Source organism: Phoca vitulina, unplaced genomic scaffold (genome assembly GCF_004348235.1).
Source record: "Phoca vitulina isolate PV1807 unplaced genomic scaffold, GSC_HSeal_1.0 scaffold7, whole genome shotgun sequence".
Classification (NCBI taxonomy): Eukaryota; Metazoa; Chordata; class Mammalia; order Carnivora; family Phocidae; genus Phoca; species Phoca vitulina.
In genome coordinates, this window is record NW_022589710.1 from 56,602,500 (window position 1) to 56,623,058 (window position 20,559).

The window sequence follows — 20,559 nt, forward strand, 5'->3', positions numbered from 1 at the left end:
TGCAAATAACCGAGAGGACTCCAGTACACAGTCCAAAGGGCCTTGTACTGCAATTAACCAAGATATCCCTTCTGGGGAAAGGGAGCAGAGACCCTGCAACCGTGAGGGTGACCGGGAGGGGGTAGCAGGAGTCTCCAACCAGCCATGCTGGAAAGAGCAGCCCTGCAGACAGGAGGTTCAAGAGTGCTCTCAATGGCAGTCCCTCTCCCTGCTTCTCTCCTACAGTTGCGGATTTGAGGAGCAAAGAAGAGGGCCATCTGACCCTGTCTGTGAGATCCAGAAGCTGCACGTCTCCTGGTCAACAAGTTCTGGCACGTACTGAGTGATCTGGGGTTATACCCACAAGGACGGTGCCTTCCAACTTTTCAAGCACTTTTCCTACATTACCTAAAATCAAAAGCTTTTCTACAGCTTTAGGACAGATCTTCCTAGAAAACCAGGAGAGTGCAAATATAAAATGCCCGGGCAGATAATGAGGTGAAGCACCCAAGGGGAGCATAACTGCCCTCAGCACACAGTCCACTAGCCCTGCAGAAAGTGAAGGACCTTGACCTCCACGCTCATGGAGGAAACCAGGAATGGCTTTCGTGAATGTGGGTAACAGGGCAGTGGCAGGGTCACAAACCTTAAGCTTCACCAAAACCAATAGCTTTCATTCTGACAATGACTTCTATCTGGCGCTGAAAAATACAGGGCTCTCAAGCTGAGAGTCTCCTTGAGGAAATACCAAAATGAGGTCTCAGTTACCACGTGGACGTTCAGAGCTCCACTTTACAGGTGTTCCATCACACACCCATCTGACAGGTAGAAATCTACCCACTACTGCTGGAAATGGAAACCACACTAGGTTTTAGTAAAAACAAACAAAACTTACCAACATCGAAATCATCTTTATAAATTCGTGGGAAGGGCTGGGACTTCGGAGGCAGCGGGTAGCTGCCCTTGCCCCCGGCTGTGAGAGTGGTGAGCGTGAAGAGCTCGTCCTCCTGCAGCTCCAGGGTGAAGGTGCCACCGCTGTCGAGAAGCTGGAGAACGAAAATGCGGAGGTCAAAGCCAGGTGCTTTGGCGCATGTCATCTGGGCAAAATCAACTTCTTGAAAAATCAACTTAAAGAAAAGCCAGACTCACTTCTGCTAAAACTTCATAACCACTCATGAAGGCCACACCCAAAATCAAGGCCTTGGGGCTCTTCTTCCTTATTTAGAAGACTTTATAAAATTATACTTTGTAGATAGGATTTTAAAAGAATTTCCCTCTGTGGAGGGAAGGAGGACTAGATGACACCAAAATTTCTATTTGTCTATTCTTTGCCATTACACTGTAAGCTCCTCAGAGCCTGTTTATGTTCAATACACATAAATAAGAGACCTGCTTATTTACTTTTTAGGACTTTACTAAGGGAGAAAAATCCATAAAATCTCACTGATGACTCAGCTGTTAATCACAGAAAACCTTTTACTATTAAGAAAAAAAAGGTCCTACTTCTGACATGTTCAATATATATTTCAATTAGCAAGTTAGGTTTATGTCACATTTATGCTTTTGGCAGCTTAATCTTTTTAAGCCACTTCGCCACAAAATGAGGGGAAAAAATACATACCTCCTAGGGCTGTTGCAAGGATTAAACAACATACTGTTTATAAAGTGCTTTGCTCAGTGCATGACCTTCCCTATAGAAACACTCCCTATATCACAGCTGTTCTATGCTACATGTAGACCTCTGAAGACACTAGAATCCTCTGCATAATTAATGTAGGCATTAGATGTATGCCCATTTTAGGAAATTTGAGCAGTTTTTTTTCTACTTTGAATTCAAGGGGCTTATACCATACCTTTGCTTTAATAATAAATTATTGGTCAGATCTATGAAATACATAGCACCATATTCTGGCTCAGGTAATACCCCAAATGATATATTCCTTACGGGGAAAATTGATTTTAATGTGCTATTTCTAGCAATTTGTTGTGCAAAAAGCAGACTGCTCTTTTTTTAGAATTTAATACAGAAATGGTGTTCAATCACTGATAGTGACTAGTTGATTCACAGAACATTAATAATTTCCAGGAAAAGTAGATTTGTGTCAATTAGGTGAAGTAATGTGTTCACTTGGACCAATTCACATTCTTTGAAACGTTTCCTGAGGAATGACCATGTGCTAAGAGTGATAGCAGGGACCTGGGGTAAAAAGCTAAAGAAGGCAGGGCCCCAATCCTCAAGGTGCCCAGTGTAGTGGGGAAAATGCTTAACTAGGTAAGCACCGATTCCTAGGTGGCTATGAGCTAGGACTGGTGGGGAAAGCTTCACAGGAAGCAGCACCTGAGCTGAGTCTTGAAGAACAACAAAGAGATGAAGAGAAGGCATTCTAGGGGAAGGAAGAAGCAAGTGCAAAGTCACAGAGATGAGTAAAGTGGCATGCCATGCTCTGAAAAAGACAAGAAGTTTGAGCTGTGAGGACAGGCCACATTAGTAGAAGAACATGCATCGAGAAATGAAAGCAGTCTTTTACCTCACGAGGTGGTAACGAGGGTCGTGTGCTATGCTAAGGGATGTGAATTCACAGGAAAAATCACTGAGGGACTTTGAGCAATGGATTGACAAAACTCAGATGTGCATTTTAGACACATCATACTAGTAGCAGTGTGATGGGTGGCCAGACAGAGTCACATTAGAGGCTGGAAAAACAGGAAGTAGTTTCCAAAATCCAGGAGAGAGATAATAAGGAACTGAAATAAGCAGTAGCAGTGGGAATGGAGAATAAGGAATGTGTAAGAGAAACACGTCAGTGATAGAATGCTCTGGACTTGACCAATGGGGGTATACAAAGATAGGGTGGGTGGGAAAGACAGTCTCAGATGAAACTCGATTTTCTCACTTGGGCAGCCAAGGGCAAGGGCAAGCCAACAAACTAAATGCTAAGAGCAAACACACCTATAAACACACACACTTCTATTATGCCTTGAGGAGGATTTCTATTTTAAAAAAACAACGGCTGGGGACAACTTTAGCTCTATTATACTTCAGTCATAAAATCAATTACAAAATTAAAAACTATTAATTCATTAATCAAATGTCTGTCCTTTTTTACTATCTGCAATGCTCAAAATATAGGAATTTATTTTAAAACTACCCATAGAGAATCCAGTTGTTTAAAAAGAAATCTCGTAGATGGTTTTCCAAGCTTCGTATACCACACCTGTAGCTCTGGTATTTCACTCTGAGGAGAAAACACACAAAAAAAGTCATAGTTGAGTGGTTCATCATATCCTCTGAGGATTTCCAAAATTAGTACCAGCAAGAATGAACCATTGATAACGTGCACTCTATTCCTATTTGCCAAAAGACCCACCTCAAATCTTAAATAGTAACATTCTGAAAGTAGGAAGATATTGTTCAAGCAAATATTTTATTTCCTATAAATGCCACAGACTTTTGGCAAATGTTTAAAAAGACTGATTTTAGTGCCTTTGCTTCAAAAATACTCACTACTGTACCTGCGTAAAACACATTTTAGGAATTTTCTAGTATTAAAAAACAATTTTTATGCAATTAGTAATCAGAAAAGGCACTGTAGGGGCGCCTGGGTGGCTCAGTCGTTAAGCGTCTGCCTTCAGCTCAGGTCATGATCCCAGGGTCCTGGGATCGAGCCCCGCATCGGGCTCCCTGCTCTGCGGGAAACCTGCTTCTCCCTCCCCTGCTCCCCCCTGCTTGTGTTCCCTCTCTCGCTGTGTCTCTCTCTGTCAAATAGATAAATAAAATCTTTAAAAAAAATAAAAAGAAAAAAAAAGAAAAAAGAAAAGGCACCGTAGTCAGAAATTAGTAGTAGAAATTAGTAGTCAGAAAAGGCACTGGATTTTCTGTGTTCAAAACTAACAATAGGTAGAAACAGCAAGAATCTGGTGTCTTTTTACGTTGTTGGTTTTTCTGTACAGAGTACTGAAAAGATAAATGCTTGGAAGTTCCCTAGACTACGTATCTGATGCTTCTCCTACCAACAAGAACACCTTTGTTACAAACTGACTTTGGTTAAGTGTTCTTCGAGCCCAGGAGTTTTAGCCACACGGTTTTGCCTCCTAGTGGCCTCTGTACTGTCTGACTAAGACCGGTCAGCATTTAGAAGACACCAGTGCCTGTATCCCTTTATACGCAAATACTTAATAGCTCCTAACAGAAGACTCCACTTATAAACTGCTAGCCCGTGACAAAATCTATAACTTCTCAAATGAAAACCAAAATAAAAGTCCCACATATTTACTTACAAAAGAACCTTTAAGAACAAAGGTAGCAAACTGATGTGACACATTGAAGTAAGGCAGAAACGGCCGTATACACTTAGAATGTTTATGGCTCTAGGAGAAAAAAAAATCATGTAAGTTATCCAACTTAGATATATATCCAACTATATATCCCCAAATGATATACAAGCCGCCTTAGGAAAAGAAAATTAAACATTTAATGCCCCAAGATCAACAGAAATGGCACATATTAGGTGACAAATAAGAGTTTATTTCAAATTTTTAAAGACCTTTTTCCTAATATAACCTGCATTGAAAGTCTACTGTGGTTGCCTAGTCAAAGTAAAGTTCAATAGCATTTTGACTGAATTAAACTGAATTCATGACTAAACTACAGAGTCATTTTGTGGCACACAGATTAATTTTTATATTATAATTCTTTTCCAAGTAAAACACATCAAATAAAATGCAAATGCTTGTATGTTTTCACTGAAAAGGCATCTCATCTAAATATAACCTTCATATTCAACTAGTCAGTAAGTACATATAACAAATAGTTCTCACATTGACAACATCATTTTTTACTAAATAGTCACTACTATTGACTGGGATCAAAAGAATTATGAGACATAATCCCTACTTCAGGGGATACAATGATCCCAGAGCACTTAAGCAAAAGGTTCTGGGCCAGGCTTCGTGGACACTAAAAAAATTACAATTGTAGTTAGAGATTCCAATACTTCATCCTCAGTAAATGATGTACAACTGGACAGAAAATCAACAAGGATAGAGGCGATTTGCACAATGCTACCACATAGCTTGCCTGGATTGACATCTAGAGATCACCTCACCCAGCAACAGCAGATGCACATTCTTTTCAAGTGCACAAGCAACATTCACCAAGGAACACTATATTCTTAGCCATAAAAGAACTTTCAATACATTCAAAAAGATTCAAATCACACAATGTATGTCCTCTGACCACAAGATAATTAAATCAGAGATAAATAATAGAAAAACCTCTAGAAAAATTCCAAAATATTTAGAAACTAAATAACAAGTTTCTAAATAATCAATGGCTCAAAGAAAAAATAGAAATAAAAAGGGAAATGAGAAAGAATTTTGAGTTGTATCAAAATAAAAATACAATGTACGATTTGTGGGATGCCACGAAAGCAGTATTTAGGAGCAAATTTATAGCACTGAACACCGATTAGAGAAGAAGGATGTGAGACTTCAGCTTCCACCTGGAGAGAGTAAGACAAGAAGAGCAAATTTAAAACCAAAGTAAGCAGAATGAAAACAATAAAGATCAAAGAAGAAATCAATTAAACAAAACTCAGAAAAATGAGAGAATAATCAAGAAACCACAAGCTGATTCTTTGAGAAGATCAATAAAATTGATAAACTTCTAGCTAGACTAATCAGGAAATCAGGATAGAAGAAAGAAAACACAACTTGCCATTGTCAACAGTAAGAAAGGTGACATCAGGGCGCCTGGGTGGCTCAGTTGGTTAAGCGACTGCCTTCGGCTCAGGTCATGATCCTGGAGTCCCAGGATCGAGTCCCACATCAGGCTCCCTGCTCAGCAGGGAGTCTGCTTCTCCCTCTGACCCTCCCCCCCCTCATGTGTTCTCTCTCTCTCAAATAAATAAATAAAATCTTTAAAAAAAAAAAAAAAAGAAAGGTGACATCAGTACAAATTATAGAGATACTAGTGGAATAATAGGGAATAACACCAATAACTTTATGTCCAGAAATGGAAAAACTTTAATGAAACAGAAAAAATTCTTTTTTTTTTTTTTTTTTTTTTTAAAGATTTTATTTATTTATTTGACAGAGAGAGACACAGTGAGAGAGGGAACACAAGCAGGGGGAGTGGGAGAGGGAGAAGCAGGCTTCCCGCCGAGCAGGGAGCCCGAAGCGGGGCTCGATCCCAGGACCCTGGGATCCTGACCTGAGCCGAAGGCAGACGCTTAACGACTGAGCCACCCAGGCGCCCCCAGAAAAAATTCTTGAAAGACACAAACACCAGGGGCACCTGGGTGGCTCAATCAGTTATGCATCTGACTCTTGATTTCAGCTCAGGTCATGATCTCAGGGTTGTGAGACTGAGCCCCATATCAGGCTCCACACGGGTGTGGCACCTGCCTGGGATTCTCCCTCTCCCTCTGTCCCATTCCCGCCGACCCCACTCTAAAAAAAAAAAAAGAAAGAAAGACACAAAAACCCAAAGTTCACTGAAGAAGATATGGATAACCCAAACAGGCCCGATGGCTGTACTGGGAAATTCAGGTCGACCTTGAAGCTTTGCTCAAACATAAAGTAAGCTACTCCCAGGCTGTGCCCTGCCTACGTGAGCACTGACACGGAGCCCACACACACACAGCCCATCGGCCAAGGCCAGGAGACTTGCCAGTTCCCAACATAAGGAAACCTCCGTACAGTCGTGAGCTGACCACTAAGGTAACGAAGCAGAGGCTTCAGTGGCCACATATAATAAAGCTGACAAAGTACAGAACTTGTTCAAGAAAGTCACTAAGCAAATAAATAGGACAACAATAAAGAGTAACAACCACAAATGCTAGACGGGAGAAATCTGACCTCCAGAGCTGCCACAATACATTATGTAATATGTCTAGTTTTCAACAAATAATTATGAGATTTGCAAAACAAAACAAACAACAACAACAACAAAAAAAAAAAAAAAACAGGAGAGTGGCCCATACACAGGAGTAAAAGCAGTCAACAGAAACCATGTCTGACAAAGCTCAGGCATTACTTGCCACATATTAGACTTACTAGACAAAAGACATTAAATCGGGTATTTAAATATGTTCAAAGGAAACCACATCTAAAAAAACTAAAGCAGAGTTGTACTTCCAGAATGACGATGTGAGGAGCTCCATGAAGCTGTGCCCCTCAAAACTGGTGAAAAATATTTTTTAAAAATGGAACTGACCTAGGGTGCCTTGGTGGCTCAATCAGTTAGGCAACCAACTCTTGGTTTTGGTTCAGGTCGTGATCTCAGGGTCCTGAGATCAAGTCCCCACACTGGGCTCCATGCTCGACGCAGAGTCTGCCTGAGATTCTTTCTCTATCCCTATCCCTACCCCTCTGTTCCTCCCCCAACATCCTCTCTCTCTGTCTCAAATAAATAAATAAATATAATCTTTTAAAAAAATGGCAATGATCCTAAGGCCATGCAACAAATAAACATTTATTCAAGAAAATGTACAAAAACTCAGTAAAAAGAGCAAGAGCCTGTGGCACTTACACCACGATCTATCCATCCCCTGTCTCTCTTAGCCAAGCAGAAGAAACTGCATGCCAAGTAGGTGCAGCCAAAAACACAGGGCTCCCTCCTCCCAACTCACAGTTGAAGGCTACAGTAGTTTACTGGGAGAAGCAGGATTTCAGCATTTCTCACCACCCACCCCCTCAGATATTTGAGTCCAAGGCTAAGTAGCAGCAAGGGAGCTGAGGGCTCCCTTGCTCTGCCCAGCTCCCATTCATGTGTTCACCTTGGAATACTGAGAATACTGGAGTCCCCAACCTCCACCCATCACCCTGTGTTCCTAAATCAGAGGTGTTACTAAGAGAGAAACAAAGGACCTTCAGTAAGATTAAAAGTTGATTCATCATCAGAAACAACAAAAAGTAACACATTCAAAATGCTCAAAAAAAAAAAAAAAACCCACTGTCAATCAAGAATCCTATATCCAGCAAAATTATCTTTCACAAAATGAAGGCAAAATACATTTCCACATAAACAAAAACTGAACGAATGTGTTGATACCAGACACAACTTTCATAAAATATTAAAATAAGAATTTCAAGCTGAAAGTAAAGGATCACACCCAGTAATTCAAATCCACAAACAAAAAGTATAGGCAAAGATAATTATGTAATTATAAAAGACAGTAAAAATGCCTATTTCTTCTTTCTTCCCATAAACTGATTTTTAAAAGCAACTGCATAAAATACTACGTATATAATCATACTGTTGGGCTTACAAAATATAGAAATGTGCTGTAACTGCCAACAATAGTACAAAGTAGCCAGGTGAGGAAAAAACTATTAGAATAAGGAAATGCCACCAGACAATAACTCAAATCCACAGGAATAAATAAAAACAATCAAAAATGGTAAGTAAGATTAACATAAATATTATAAATATATAATTTCTCTCCTTTATTCTCTCAAATTTTTTAAAAGACTTAAAATTATGTATTAAGCTGTAATTAAAACAGGTCTCATTAGGCTTACAACAGATAGAGGTTTGATAAATATAATAACAACAAAAAGGGGGAAAGAGAATAGAGCTATATAGGAATAATGTTTCTTTTTTTTTTAAGATTTTATTTATTTGACAGACAGCACAAGCAGGGGAAGTGAGGGGCAGAGGGAGAGGGGGATGGGGTAACTGGGTGATGGGCATCTAGGAGGGCACTTGATGTAATGAGCACTGGGTGTTATATGCAACAGATGAATCACTAAATTCTACTCCTGAAACAAATAATACACTATATATTAACTAAATTGAATTTAAATAAAAAATTTAAAGAAAGAAATATCTCAAAAAATAAACTTCTTCTACCTACAATCTTTAAAGAGCAAACTAAACTCAAAGTTAACAGAAAGGAATAAAGATTAGAATGGAAATTACTGAAATAAAGAAGAAAACAGAGAAAAATCAACAAAAGTTGTTTATTTGAAAAGATGACCAAAATTGACAAACCTTTAGGTTTTCTAACCAAGAAAAAAAGGAAAGACAAATTACTAAAATCAGGAATGAAAGAGGAACATTTCTACCAACCTTACAGAAGTTAAAAGGCAATATGTAAGGGAATACTATCACAAACACATGCAAACAAATTAGGTAACATAGTAAAAGAGACAAATTCTCTGAAAAACACAAACTACCAAAGCTGACTCAAAAAGTAACATAAAACCTGAACAGACCTATAAGAAGAGATTGAGTCCGTAAACCAAAACTTTCTTGCAGGAAAATTGCAAAATCAGATAGCTTCACTGATGAATTCTACCACACATAATAAAGAATTAATACCAATCCTTCACAACTTATCTTAAACAACATGAGAGGAAGGAACATTTCCCAACTCAGTTTATGAGTTTATTTTATTTATTTATTTATTTATTTATTTATTGAGTGAAATAAGTCAGAGAAATCAGAGAAAGACAATTATCATATGGTTTCACTCATATGTGGAATATAAGTAATAGTGCAGAGGACAATAGGGGAAGGGAGGGAAAACTGAATGGGAAGAAATCAGAGAAGGAGACAAACCTTGAGAGACTCTTGACTCTGGGAAACAAACTGAGGGTTGCAAAAAGGAAGGTGGGTGGGGGGATGGGGTAACTGGTAACTGGTGATGGGCACATGATGTGATGAGCACTGGGTGTTATATGCAACTAATGAATCATTGAACATTATATCAAAACTAATGATGTACTATATGTTGGCTAATTGAATTTAAATAAAATAAAATATAAAAAAAACAAAGATATTACAAGAAAACTACATACCAGTATTTCTTATGAATTTGGACACAAGAATCCTCAACAAAATACTAGCAAATCAAATCCAGCAACAAACAGGAATATTATACATGATGATGAAGTGGAATTTATCCCAGAAATGCAAAGCTAGTTTAGCAGACAAAATTCCGTCAATGTAATACACCATATCAATAAAATAAAAAACAAAAACCACATGATCACCTCAATAGATCCAGAAAGGATTTGATAAAATCCAATACCCTTTCATAATAAAAGCACTCCACAAACTAGGAATAGAAGGGAAGTTCTTTAACCTTATAAAAAATATTTACCAAAAAACCACAACTAACATTACACTTAAGACTGGAAGTGTTTCCCCTAAGATCAGGTACAGGATAAGAATGTATATTCTCACCATTTCTATTCAATATTACTAAAGGACAATTAAGGAAAAAAATGAAAGATATCTAGATTGAAAAGAAAGAAGCAAACTATCTCTATTTGCAGATGACATAATCTTGTATATAGAAAATCCTCTAAGAAGCAATTAAAAAACTATTAGAACTAAGAAAGAAGTACAGAAAGCTTGTGGGATACAAGATCAATATGTAAAAATCAACTGTATTTCTATACACTAGCAATGAAAAATCTGAAAATGATATTAAGAACACAATTCACTTACAGTTACACCAAAATAATACTCAGAAATAATAACTGTAACAAAAAGAAGTGCATGACTTATACCCTGCAAACTATAAACACCTTTAAAAGAAGTAAAAATGTAAATATATGAAAAGGTATCCGTGCTCACGCACTGGAAAATTTGATATTGTTATAATGGCAATACTACCCAAATGATCTACAGATTAAATGTAATCTCTGTCAAAATCCAAACTGGCCTCATTGCAGAAATTGACAAACTGATCCTAAAATTTCTACGGAAATGCAAGGGACCCCTAATAGCCACACAGTGTTGAAAACTAACAAAGTTGGAGGACTCATGCTTCCTAACTTCAAAACATATTATAGAGCTATAGTAACTAAGACAGCATAATGCTCCCATAAGGATAGATCTATAGGTCAATGCAACAGAATTGAGAGTCCAGAAAAAACCCTCACATTTATTGCCAATTGATTTTCAACAAGTGAGCCAAGACAATTCAATAAGGAATGAACAGTCAACAAATGGTGCAGAAACAATTAAATGATATCCACCTGTAAATGATGAAGTTGGATACATATCTAACCCTCTATTAAAAAAATAAAATGGATCAAAGGCCTAAATGTGAGAACTAAAACTATAGAACTCTTAGAAGAAAGCATAGGTATAAATTTCATGACCTTGGATTAAGCATAATTTCTTAAATATGACACAAAAACACACAGAAAAATACATATATTCGACTTCATCAAAATTTAAAACTTTTGTACCTGAAAGGGCATCATTAAAAAGGGAAAAACAACTAATATAATATTGTACGTCAACTATACTGTAATTTTTTTAAGTTAAGTTTAAATTTTAAAAAAGGAAGTGGAGGGGCGCCTGGGTGGCTCAATCGTTAAGTGTCTGCCTTCGGCTCAGGTCATGATCCCAGGGTCCTGGGATCGAGCCCCGCATCGGGCTCCCTGCTCAGCAGGAAGCCTGCTTCTCCCTCTCCCACTCCCCCTGCTTGTGTTCCCTCTCTCGCTGTGTCTCTCTCTGTCAAAAAAATAAATAAAAGTCTTAAAAAAAATAAAAATAAAAATAAAAAAGGAAGTGGAAAACAACCCACAGAATGGGAGAAAATGTCTACAAGTCCTATATCTGATAAGGAACTTTTATCTAGAATATGTGAAGAACTCTTATATTTCAATAATAAAAAGACAAACATCTCAATTTAAAAATGGGCAAAGGGTCTATAGGGTCATTTCTCCAAAGAAGAAATCCAGATGGCCAATATACACATGAAGGATGCCCAACACCCTCAGTCACTAGGAAAATACAAATCAAAACTGAAATAAGATCCCACTTCACACCTCCAAAATGGCTATAACAAAGGCACAGGCAATAACAATTGTTGGTCAGGAGGATGTAAAATTATTTCTACTTGCCGATCATTTACAAAGAAAATCCAATGGAATCCGCAAAAAAAGCTACTGGAACTATAAGTGAGTTTAGTGATGTTACAGAAAACAAGATCTTCATACAAAAATCTACTGTATTACTATGTACTAGGTACTACTTGAATTAAAAATTTAAAAACTAATATTTATAATAAAATTGAAAATGTGAAATACTTAGCCAAAATTTGGTAAAAGATATGAAATACCTATACACTGAAAACTATAAAATACTATTCAGAGAAATTAAAACCTAAATAAATTTGAGGATATGTCTTGTTAAAGGGCTGGAAGACTTGATGTTGTTCAAATATTAATTCTCCTTAAATTGATCTATAGATGCAAGGCAATCCCAATCAAAATCTGAGCAGGCTTTTCTCTTTTTTTGGGGTGAAACTGACAAGCTGATTCTAAAATTTACATGGAACTACAAGTGACCTAGAAGAGCCAAAACAACTTTGAAAAAGAACAAACTTGAAGGGCTAACACTACCTATTTCTAGGAATTGTTTTATAAACACATGCACACAGTAATCATAGTATTGGTGTAAAGATACATAAATAGGTCAAAGAAACAGAATAGAGTCCAGAAATAATCCTACATATACATGGATAACTGATTTTCTACAAAAGTGCAAAGGCAATGCAATGGGAAAAATAGACTTTCCAGCAAATGGTGCTAGAACAGATGGATACCCACAGGCAAAAACTTCTTAGATACCATAGCAAGAGCATGTTCCATGAAAGTACAAATGAATAAACTGGACTTCATAAAAATTAAAAACTCCTGCTCCTCCAAAGACACTGTTAACAAAATGAAAAGCTACAGACTGGGAAATTATCTTTACAAAGCACATATCTGTAAAGGACTTGGACCCAGAATATGTAATATGTAAAGAACTCTCAAAATCCAACAATAAGAAAAAGCCAACAAAAAATAGGCAAAAGACTTAACACACACTTCACCAAAGAAGATACATGAAGCCCAAGCACATGAAAAGCTCAACATCATCAGTCATTAGGGAAATGCAAACTAAAACCAAAATAAAGTACTATATCATACATACTAAGAGCTAAAATTTTTATAACTGATCACAGCAAGTGTTCATAATGATAAAGAAAAACTGGAACTCCAATTATGCTGCTGATGGAAATTTAAAACAGCACAACCACTTTGGAGAACAGTTTGGCAGCTTCCTAAAAAGCTAAACAGAAGCATATCATATTACCCAGCCATTCCATTTCTATGTATTTACCAAAGAGAAAAGAAATATATACCCATATAAAACCTGTGCACAAATGTTCATAGCTTTACATGTAACAGCCAGAAAGTAGAAACAAGCCAAACATCCATCAACAAGTGCATAGATAAACTAACTACGGTATGTCCTTACAATGGAATACAACTTAGCAGTAGGTATATCACAACATGGATGAATCTCAGAATAATTACCCTGAGTGAAAGCAGCAAGACAAAAAACAGTACATACTGTTATGATTCCATACTGATTCCATGGATACAAAACTCTAGAAAATGCAAACTAATCTATAGTGACAAAAAATAATGATCAGGGAACTCACAGGATATGAGGAGGAGTAGGACAGAGGGAATATTTAACAAGGGACATGAGTGTTCTTTTGGGGGCTCATAGATACATTCACTATCTTGATTGTGACAATGGTTTATTGAGGATTTACCTATTAAAAGTTGTAAAATTGTGCACTTTAAGTATGTGTTTGAAGGGGATCAGAATATGCCACCAAAAAATAGGCTACTTTGGTATAAAGATTATTTAAAGTTGAAGGTATTTGAGATTCAAAAGATGCCAGGAAAAAGTCTTCTCTGAGTTTCCCTTAGCTTACTCAGAGCAGCAAGTTCTGGAAAATAAGACTGCCACAAATGGATCTACTCTTTAGAATGGATGTACTCCCAGAATGGAAAAATGGGAATAAAACCTACCCCAAATCCCTTCTACAGAGGGCTGTAAATTACAGCCCTGAAGGAGAGGGAAAGACCACTCTCCAGGACAGACACACAGTGTCACAATCATTCCTGTTTGTTCTCCTGAAAATCCACTTATCTTCCCAAAAAGTCATTTATTTTCCATTAAGTGCCCTTCTCCCCTTTCTCCATTACTTACTACTCTAGGTATATAAACCCAAATTCTAACCACCCCTCAGAGTTACTCATCACTGGGTATCTCCCACGTGTATACATGTTGCTTACACAAATAAACTTTTATTTTCTCCTGTGAATCTGGGATTTTTTGTCAGTTTAATTTGTGGGGCCTCAGCCTCTGAATCTAATAAAGTACAGGAAGAAGTTTCTTCCTCCCCTACATGTTGTTTATGTCAATTATACTTTGGTAAAGCTGGGGTTTTTTTAAAAAGCAAGTGTTTAGTTGTGTTTTCTACTGTTTTTCCAATACTAAGAGAATCAGTGAATTCCATAAAAAACAACAAAGAATTACCATAGTTTCAACGATGATGGTGAGGTTACCTAGGCCATCAGTCAGAGCCACGTAGCTTCCTCCTTTCTCTAAGTGACCAACTGTCTTCAGGTAATACCAACCTGGTTGAGTAAACTGAGTGGTATGAGCTATAGAAAAGCAGAGAAAGATCCAATAAAATAGTGATGGAAGGGTTTCTTTAAAAAATTAAAAAATAAAGCTGTCTACTGGCTTGAGTCTGATCGAACCTAACAAGCTGTTTTCTATTTTAGACGCAAATACTTGCCAACCTCGTGTTTCAACTTTTGAATAATTAGTTCAGTTAAATGGTACAATTGTAGTAAGAATAACTATAGTTAGAATTACTGCTAAAAATAAATGAACCACACTATTAATTCAAGAGTATAAAGGGTTTTTTTTCCCCAAGAGTAAGATAAAGTTATCTCTTCTGAACCTTTGCTCCTCTCTATTTAACCCATCCTAATATAACTGCAAAAAATAAGACTAAAAAATAGTTAACATTGCATATCAAAAATTAAGTTTTATGGTTTCGAACAAGTTTTATTTGCAGAATATATGTTTATTGGGTACCTCCAAAGCTGGCCCTGAAAATGTACAGAGCAATATTCCATGTCCCCATCCTACTCCCAAAACACAGCAACAATATTAGAAGAGTAGTTGACCTAGATAACGCGGGACCAATGATTAAAACATTTAAGTGGTTAGCCAATGAGGACATACAAATATATTTTTGAAAGTACATTTAGAGTTTAGAATAATGTCATAATTTCATGACTAACATCATGACTACAAATCTCTCTGAGGAAAACACATCAAATAAAAAATAAAATCCCCAAAATAAAGGTTTAAAATGAAAACTTCACTTCATATTCAGAATTTTCCTAGGAAAGCATCCTGCCTTTGAAGAAATGGATTTTTTTAAAAGACTGTAATTATGATGTTAAAACAAAATGATCATAAATGTTTAATTTTTTACCAAAAATTATAGAAAGAACTTGAATATTATTTGACAATAGGATTTTTATTCTGTTTAAATTATATTTATTTTTAGTATGGTTACATTATTCATGAAAAAGTGGTACAGTGTCATCCACTGTCCGCATGATCTCAATGTCCCTTGTGACCAAAAACTGATGGTGTAACAAAAATTTTGTTCCTACAGCCCTCTTGATTGTCTTTAAACTATTTTGAAACTCTGTAAATTATAGGTAACTGATGGATGTGTAAATTATCTCCTATCTGGTAAGGACTTAATTGATTTCCTATCTTCCATGCTATGGGAAACCCAACCTGTCTCCATTTGCAATTTATCTCAAATTCTTTTATTCTAAATAAACATATACTGTTTTGACTTTTCCTTTGAATTGATTCATCTGCCTGGTTCCCACTTATCACGAGTAGTATAAAATCTTTAACATATGTTCATTTTTATGTGTGTGACAGTCATGATTTTCCATTTTTCTTAAAATTATCTGTAACAATACTCAACAGTATAAAGCCACAATATCTCACATAGCTTTTACATTTACTTATTCATTTAATAATTCATTTGATTTTGTTAGCACTCTATTCTCATCAACATAACTATACTAATATAAAACAATAAAATGTCTCCAAGACTAGTTTTAAGACTTTAGATACTCTTGAATTGTAATAAATCTTTACAAATACATCATTTTATTAGCAATTATCATAATTTATAATTATACATTTATCAACTATTTCATGTATTTGTTTCCATCACCAGATGATAATCCTTTTCCCTTCTCTCTCCTCCCTTTCCTTTCCTTTTCTAAGAGCCTGGTCTTAGGATAACCAAGAATGGAATACAAAAAGTAGTCTAGTAATCCAAAAGGCTCTTACACAACAGTATGGCAAATCCTGCTTACAACAGAGACACAAACTTAGAACTTACACATGACACGCACATACATGCGCACGCGCGCGCACACACACACACACACACACACACAAATTTGTGTAATCCCTTCTGTTTTCTGCTTTTTCTCCTAGAGAGAAATCTGAGGCATGAGAGATGGAATGTGAACCATACCTGATACCCAGATAGGAGACTCTACTACATAGTGCCCACTCCATGGCTCCTGAGCAGTCATCAATCCACATCGTCCATAAGGCAACTGTTCATAGTAACTAGCCACCAAATTCCAAGCAATTGTGCTAAAAGGTTGGTTTGATAAAAGAGAAATGCCAAAACAGCTTGTGATCAAAATGTAAATGTCTAGAAGACTGTAGTAAAAAAAAAACTTTATTAGAATTTATATAAATATATGTGAAGGACCAAAAAATGACCACCCAAAACAAGAAAATATAAGTCACCTAAGTTCATTCACATTTGAAAACTCCAGCGCTGGATCCATCTAGTTATTTTTGATGGTGAATTGCATAATTAAAAAACACAAATGTATATGGGGTATATAATTTTTGCTGAACGGTGGTATAGCCAGAAGAATCATGCCCTACCAGTACCAGACATGTCACAGATATGAGTCAAATACAAATAAAGGCTTTATCCATACCTGCTTTCCCTTTGACAGTTGGCCTTAACGTCCCAGTTTCATGACATAATTTTATGAACTTGACTCTGAGCTGCTGCAAAGTTTTACAATTGAGAACTCTTTAAGAGTCAGACTGCCTGGGTTCAAATCATGATTCCACCACTTAACCTCTCTGCACCTCAGTTTCCTCATCTGTAAAACGAGGATAATAACTGTACCTAGCTCACGTGATTGCTGTGAGGAGTCACTGTACTAATGCCTGTAAAGTGTCTAGAACAAGGTTTGGGGTCTAAAACTGCGATGATTCTGTCTCATCTGCAAGTACTAGTGGGTCAGCTGCTGGTCTGCATTTTGGCCCATTCTTTCAGAATTCTACAGCTGGTACTGAACCCTGAAATAGTGACTCTGTGGTCAAGGGGAAAAGGGAAGCTCTGGCCCCTGGTACTGCTGGGTTTCTCACAGCTCAAAAAAATAACAGGGATGCCTAGATGGCTCAGTCGGTTAAGCGTCTGCCTTCGGCTCAGGTCATGCTCCCAGGGTCCTGGGATCGGGTCCCGCATTGGGCTCTTGCTCAGCAGGGAGCCTGCTTCTCCCTCTGCCTGACGCTCCCTCTGCTTGTGCTCTCTCTCTCTCTCTGACAAATAAATAAAATCTTAAAAAAATAAATAAAAATGTTTAAAAAAAAACAAAACAACAACAAAAAAATAACAACAATAAAAAACCCAGAGCTTACCCACAGAATTTCATTTTTTCTTACCAAGTCCTCACTCATCATAAAATGACTTTCTTAGGAAATCAAAGCCTTCTAATTCTGTCAACACAAAGTAGAAATAATAGGTCCAACTTTCAAAAATCCTTACTACCAGTGAAAACTTTAAGAGTTCCCATGATTTTACCCCTGAATTACAAGATGCACAGTATCTTCTCTGGCTAGTGATTGATGTACAAACCAAAAACTACCTGACGAGCGTTTTGTTATATACACAAAAGTCTTTAAAATCTATATACCTCTGCCTGCTTCTCCCTCACCCACTCCCCCTGCTTGTGTTCCCTCTCTGTCTCTGTCAGATAAATAAATAAAATCTTTTTTAAAAAATCTATATACCTCTGACCCAGATATTTATTCCCCTTCTAAGAATATACCCTAAGGAAATAATTATAGATGTGTACAAAGATATCTGTATACAACTGATCACTTCAATGTGTACAAAGCTGTTAACTTAAAATAGAAACAACTTCCATTTCTGGAAGAGAAGAACATTCAATGAGGTATATTTTCTACATCACTGCTTCCCAAACTTGTGGGGCATCAGAGTCAGCTGGGGTACTGATGACACCAACAGAGTCTCCAAAGTCTTCTGGAGAGATTATGATTCAGCAGATCTAGGAATCAGTATAACAACTGTCTCAGGTGCTTCTTGAGACAAGGCAAGTTTGGGAAACCATGTTCTACATAACAGAATATACATAAGCATTAAAAATTATGAAATAGAAGCATGCTTAAATATGGAAAGAAGTTCATAATGCCTTGTTAAGTGAAAAGCACCTTATTTACTAAACATTATATAGTATGATCTTATCTCTACATTAAAATTTTATACATATAAACATAAATGGGAGGACATAACACCAACATATTTAAGGATGGTTACCTCTAGATGGCAAAAATATGGGTGATCTTGTATCCTTCTTTGTACTTATATGCAGTTACTAAATTCTCTGTCATGAGCATGCATTACTCTTAACACCAAATTAAGTTACTAGAACCAAACTCTCCATGATAAGCATCTTTTCTTTTAAAAAGAAAAGAAAAAGAGCAAAGGCTATAAAAAGAATATATCAGCTCACATTAATATCACAAAAATAAGTACTGGCTTACTTTTGTTCTATTTATTATTGTTTTAGAAAGCAAATTTGAATCTAATTACAGTTAAAGGTTCTCAGAGCATTTAAGAAATGCTTCCCTGAGAAATAAAAAGAGTTGTGTTCTGGGGCGCCTGAGTAGCTCATGTAGGAGAATATCCTTTGTTTTGGGAACACATGCTAAAATATTTAGGGGTGAAGTATTATGACATCTGTAACTGTTCATTAAAAGGGATACATAACTTATCAAAAATCACAGAACTGCATAAATTTTACTATAAATAAATTATATCTCAATAAGCCTGACTTTATTCAATACAGATGATATTCAAATATAAAAAAATAGATAAGCTTAGGTGTAGATGTAGATACAGATGAAGCTAATAAGGCAAAATGTTTACAGTCATCGAATCTAGACTGAGAGAATATGGAAGCCAATTGTACTTTTTTCTTATTGTGTTTCTGAAATTTTTCAAAATAAAAACCTTTAAAGGTTTTCAATAACTTACGCAGTCATGTAGCCATTGATATAATTCTGATTCAATATGCGGCCCAAGCAGCCTGCACCCACATCACTATTTACAGTGCTAAAATCTTCAGAAGACCAAAGCTTCTTCTTAGTCAGCTTCGCATCCTTTACTACGTGGGTCCCAGGATAATGAGCTCTAGAAAAGAAAGGGTGGAAATGGGAAAAGGCAGAACACGCCACTTATTTCTATTTGTTGAGTGAATAAAAACATGTCTTCACCAGTGTTTTCTATTTTAAAACAATGGGCAGCTTGTGGGTAGATGTCACACCAACTAGAAGCTTCTGCTTCCCATTCTTCTGTCTAAGGATGCCCATAAAATGGGATAAGCCTATACCCACACACAGAATAGGAAGGAAGATCACCAGTGGATGGGAGATTTGTTTCTAGAAACCATAAAATGGATGGAAGCACGTTGACAGAGATGGCAGAGGAGGCCACAGCCCAGAACACTCCAGGAGATGAATGAGATGGAGAGAGTATTCAGACTTCGCAGAGGAAGTGGAGAGCTCAGAACAGAAGAAAGGAGTATGAAGGAAGCCAAAAATAAGACTAATGAGTCTATTATATACCTACCCCTAAGTAGAGAGAGAGAAAGACAGCTGGGTATTTATTCCCAGGCAAAAACAAAAAGTCAACAACAACAAAAACCCAGAGAGTTATTTCTTGAATAAAAAGAAGAAACTTCCTTGGGTAAACTACAAATTATCATCCCAAAGCAGTGGTGGTTCTTACCCCTGGTGATTCTGCCTGGTGGAGAAGGCGGGGCCAAGCAGGACTTGCTACTGTCATCCTACAATGCACTGGGCAGGTCCTCACCACAAAGAATTAGCCAGTGAAAATATCAAAAGTACAGAGGTTGAGAACCCCTCCCTTATTCCATTATTTAAGAAAAGTCAGTCAAAGTATAAATGTATATTTATTATTCTGAGTAAAATACTGCCTTAATGATGATTTTGGAAGTTACTGATTACTGAATAAAAACAATTAAGAAATTTCAAATGTGAAATAGAAAATAGATGGACAGTTAACACAAGAACAAGAGAGCACATTAGCTAAGTAACTTTAGGGACATGAGTGTCTACTTTCTAGGACAACAATTATTTACAGAAAATTTAATAACAGTACGAGCAGAATAATGGGGACTGGATTATATCATAATTCTAACCTTTCCAGTTTGGTGTCGCAGTATTCATTATGTTAAAAAAATGAAGACCTGTTTTGGTTTGTAGTTATTTAATTCCATTTAGGTCGTGAATCTTTCAAGAAAAAGTCCTATTTGGGAATTCATTCTACCTCATGAAGATGAATTAGGGCACAGCATCAA

At 36.7% G+C, this 20,559-nt stretch overlaps 1 protein-coding gene across 7 annotated transcripts in view; it reads right to left on the bottom strand.

Annotated features, from left to right (window-relative positions):
• Nucleotides 1-20,559, bottom strand: part of GALC (galactosylceramidase) — a 60,521-nt gene that overhangs the window by 13,210 nt on the left and 26,752 nt on the right. For all 7 annotated transcript variants that reach the window (XR_004299590.1, XR_004299589.1, XR_004299588.1 and 4 more), the window contains 6 exons: nt 19,215-19,370; nt 16,380-16,504; nt 14,327-14,454; nt 4,258-4,347; nt 3,129-3,215; nt 875-1,025 (listed from right to left, as the gene is read on the bottom strand). Coding sequence is in view for 3 of the 7 variants with exons in the window: in XM_032405718.1 (XP_032261609.1) it covers nt 875-1,025; nt 3,129-3,215; nt 4,258-4,347; nt 14,327-14,454; nt 16,380-16,504; nt 19,215-19,370 (737 nt within the window). In the remaining 4 variants the exon portion in view is untranslated. The remainder of the gene's footprint in view (nt 1-874; nt 1,026-3,128; nt 3,216-4,257; nt 4,348-14,326; nt 14,455-16,379; nt 16,505-19,214; nt 19,371-20,559) is intronic.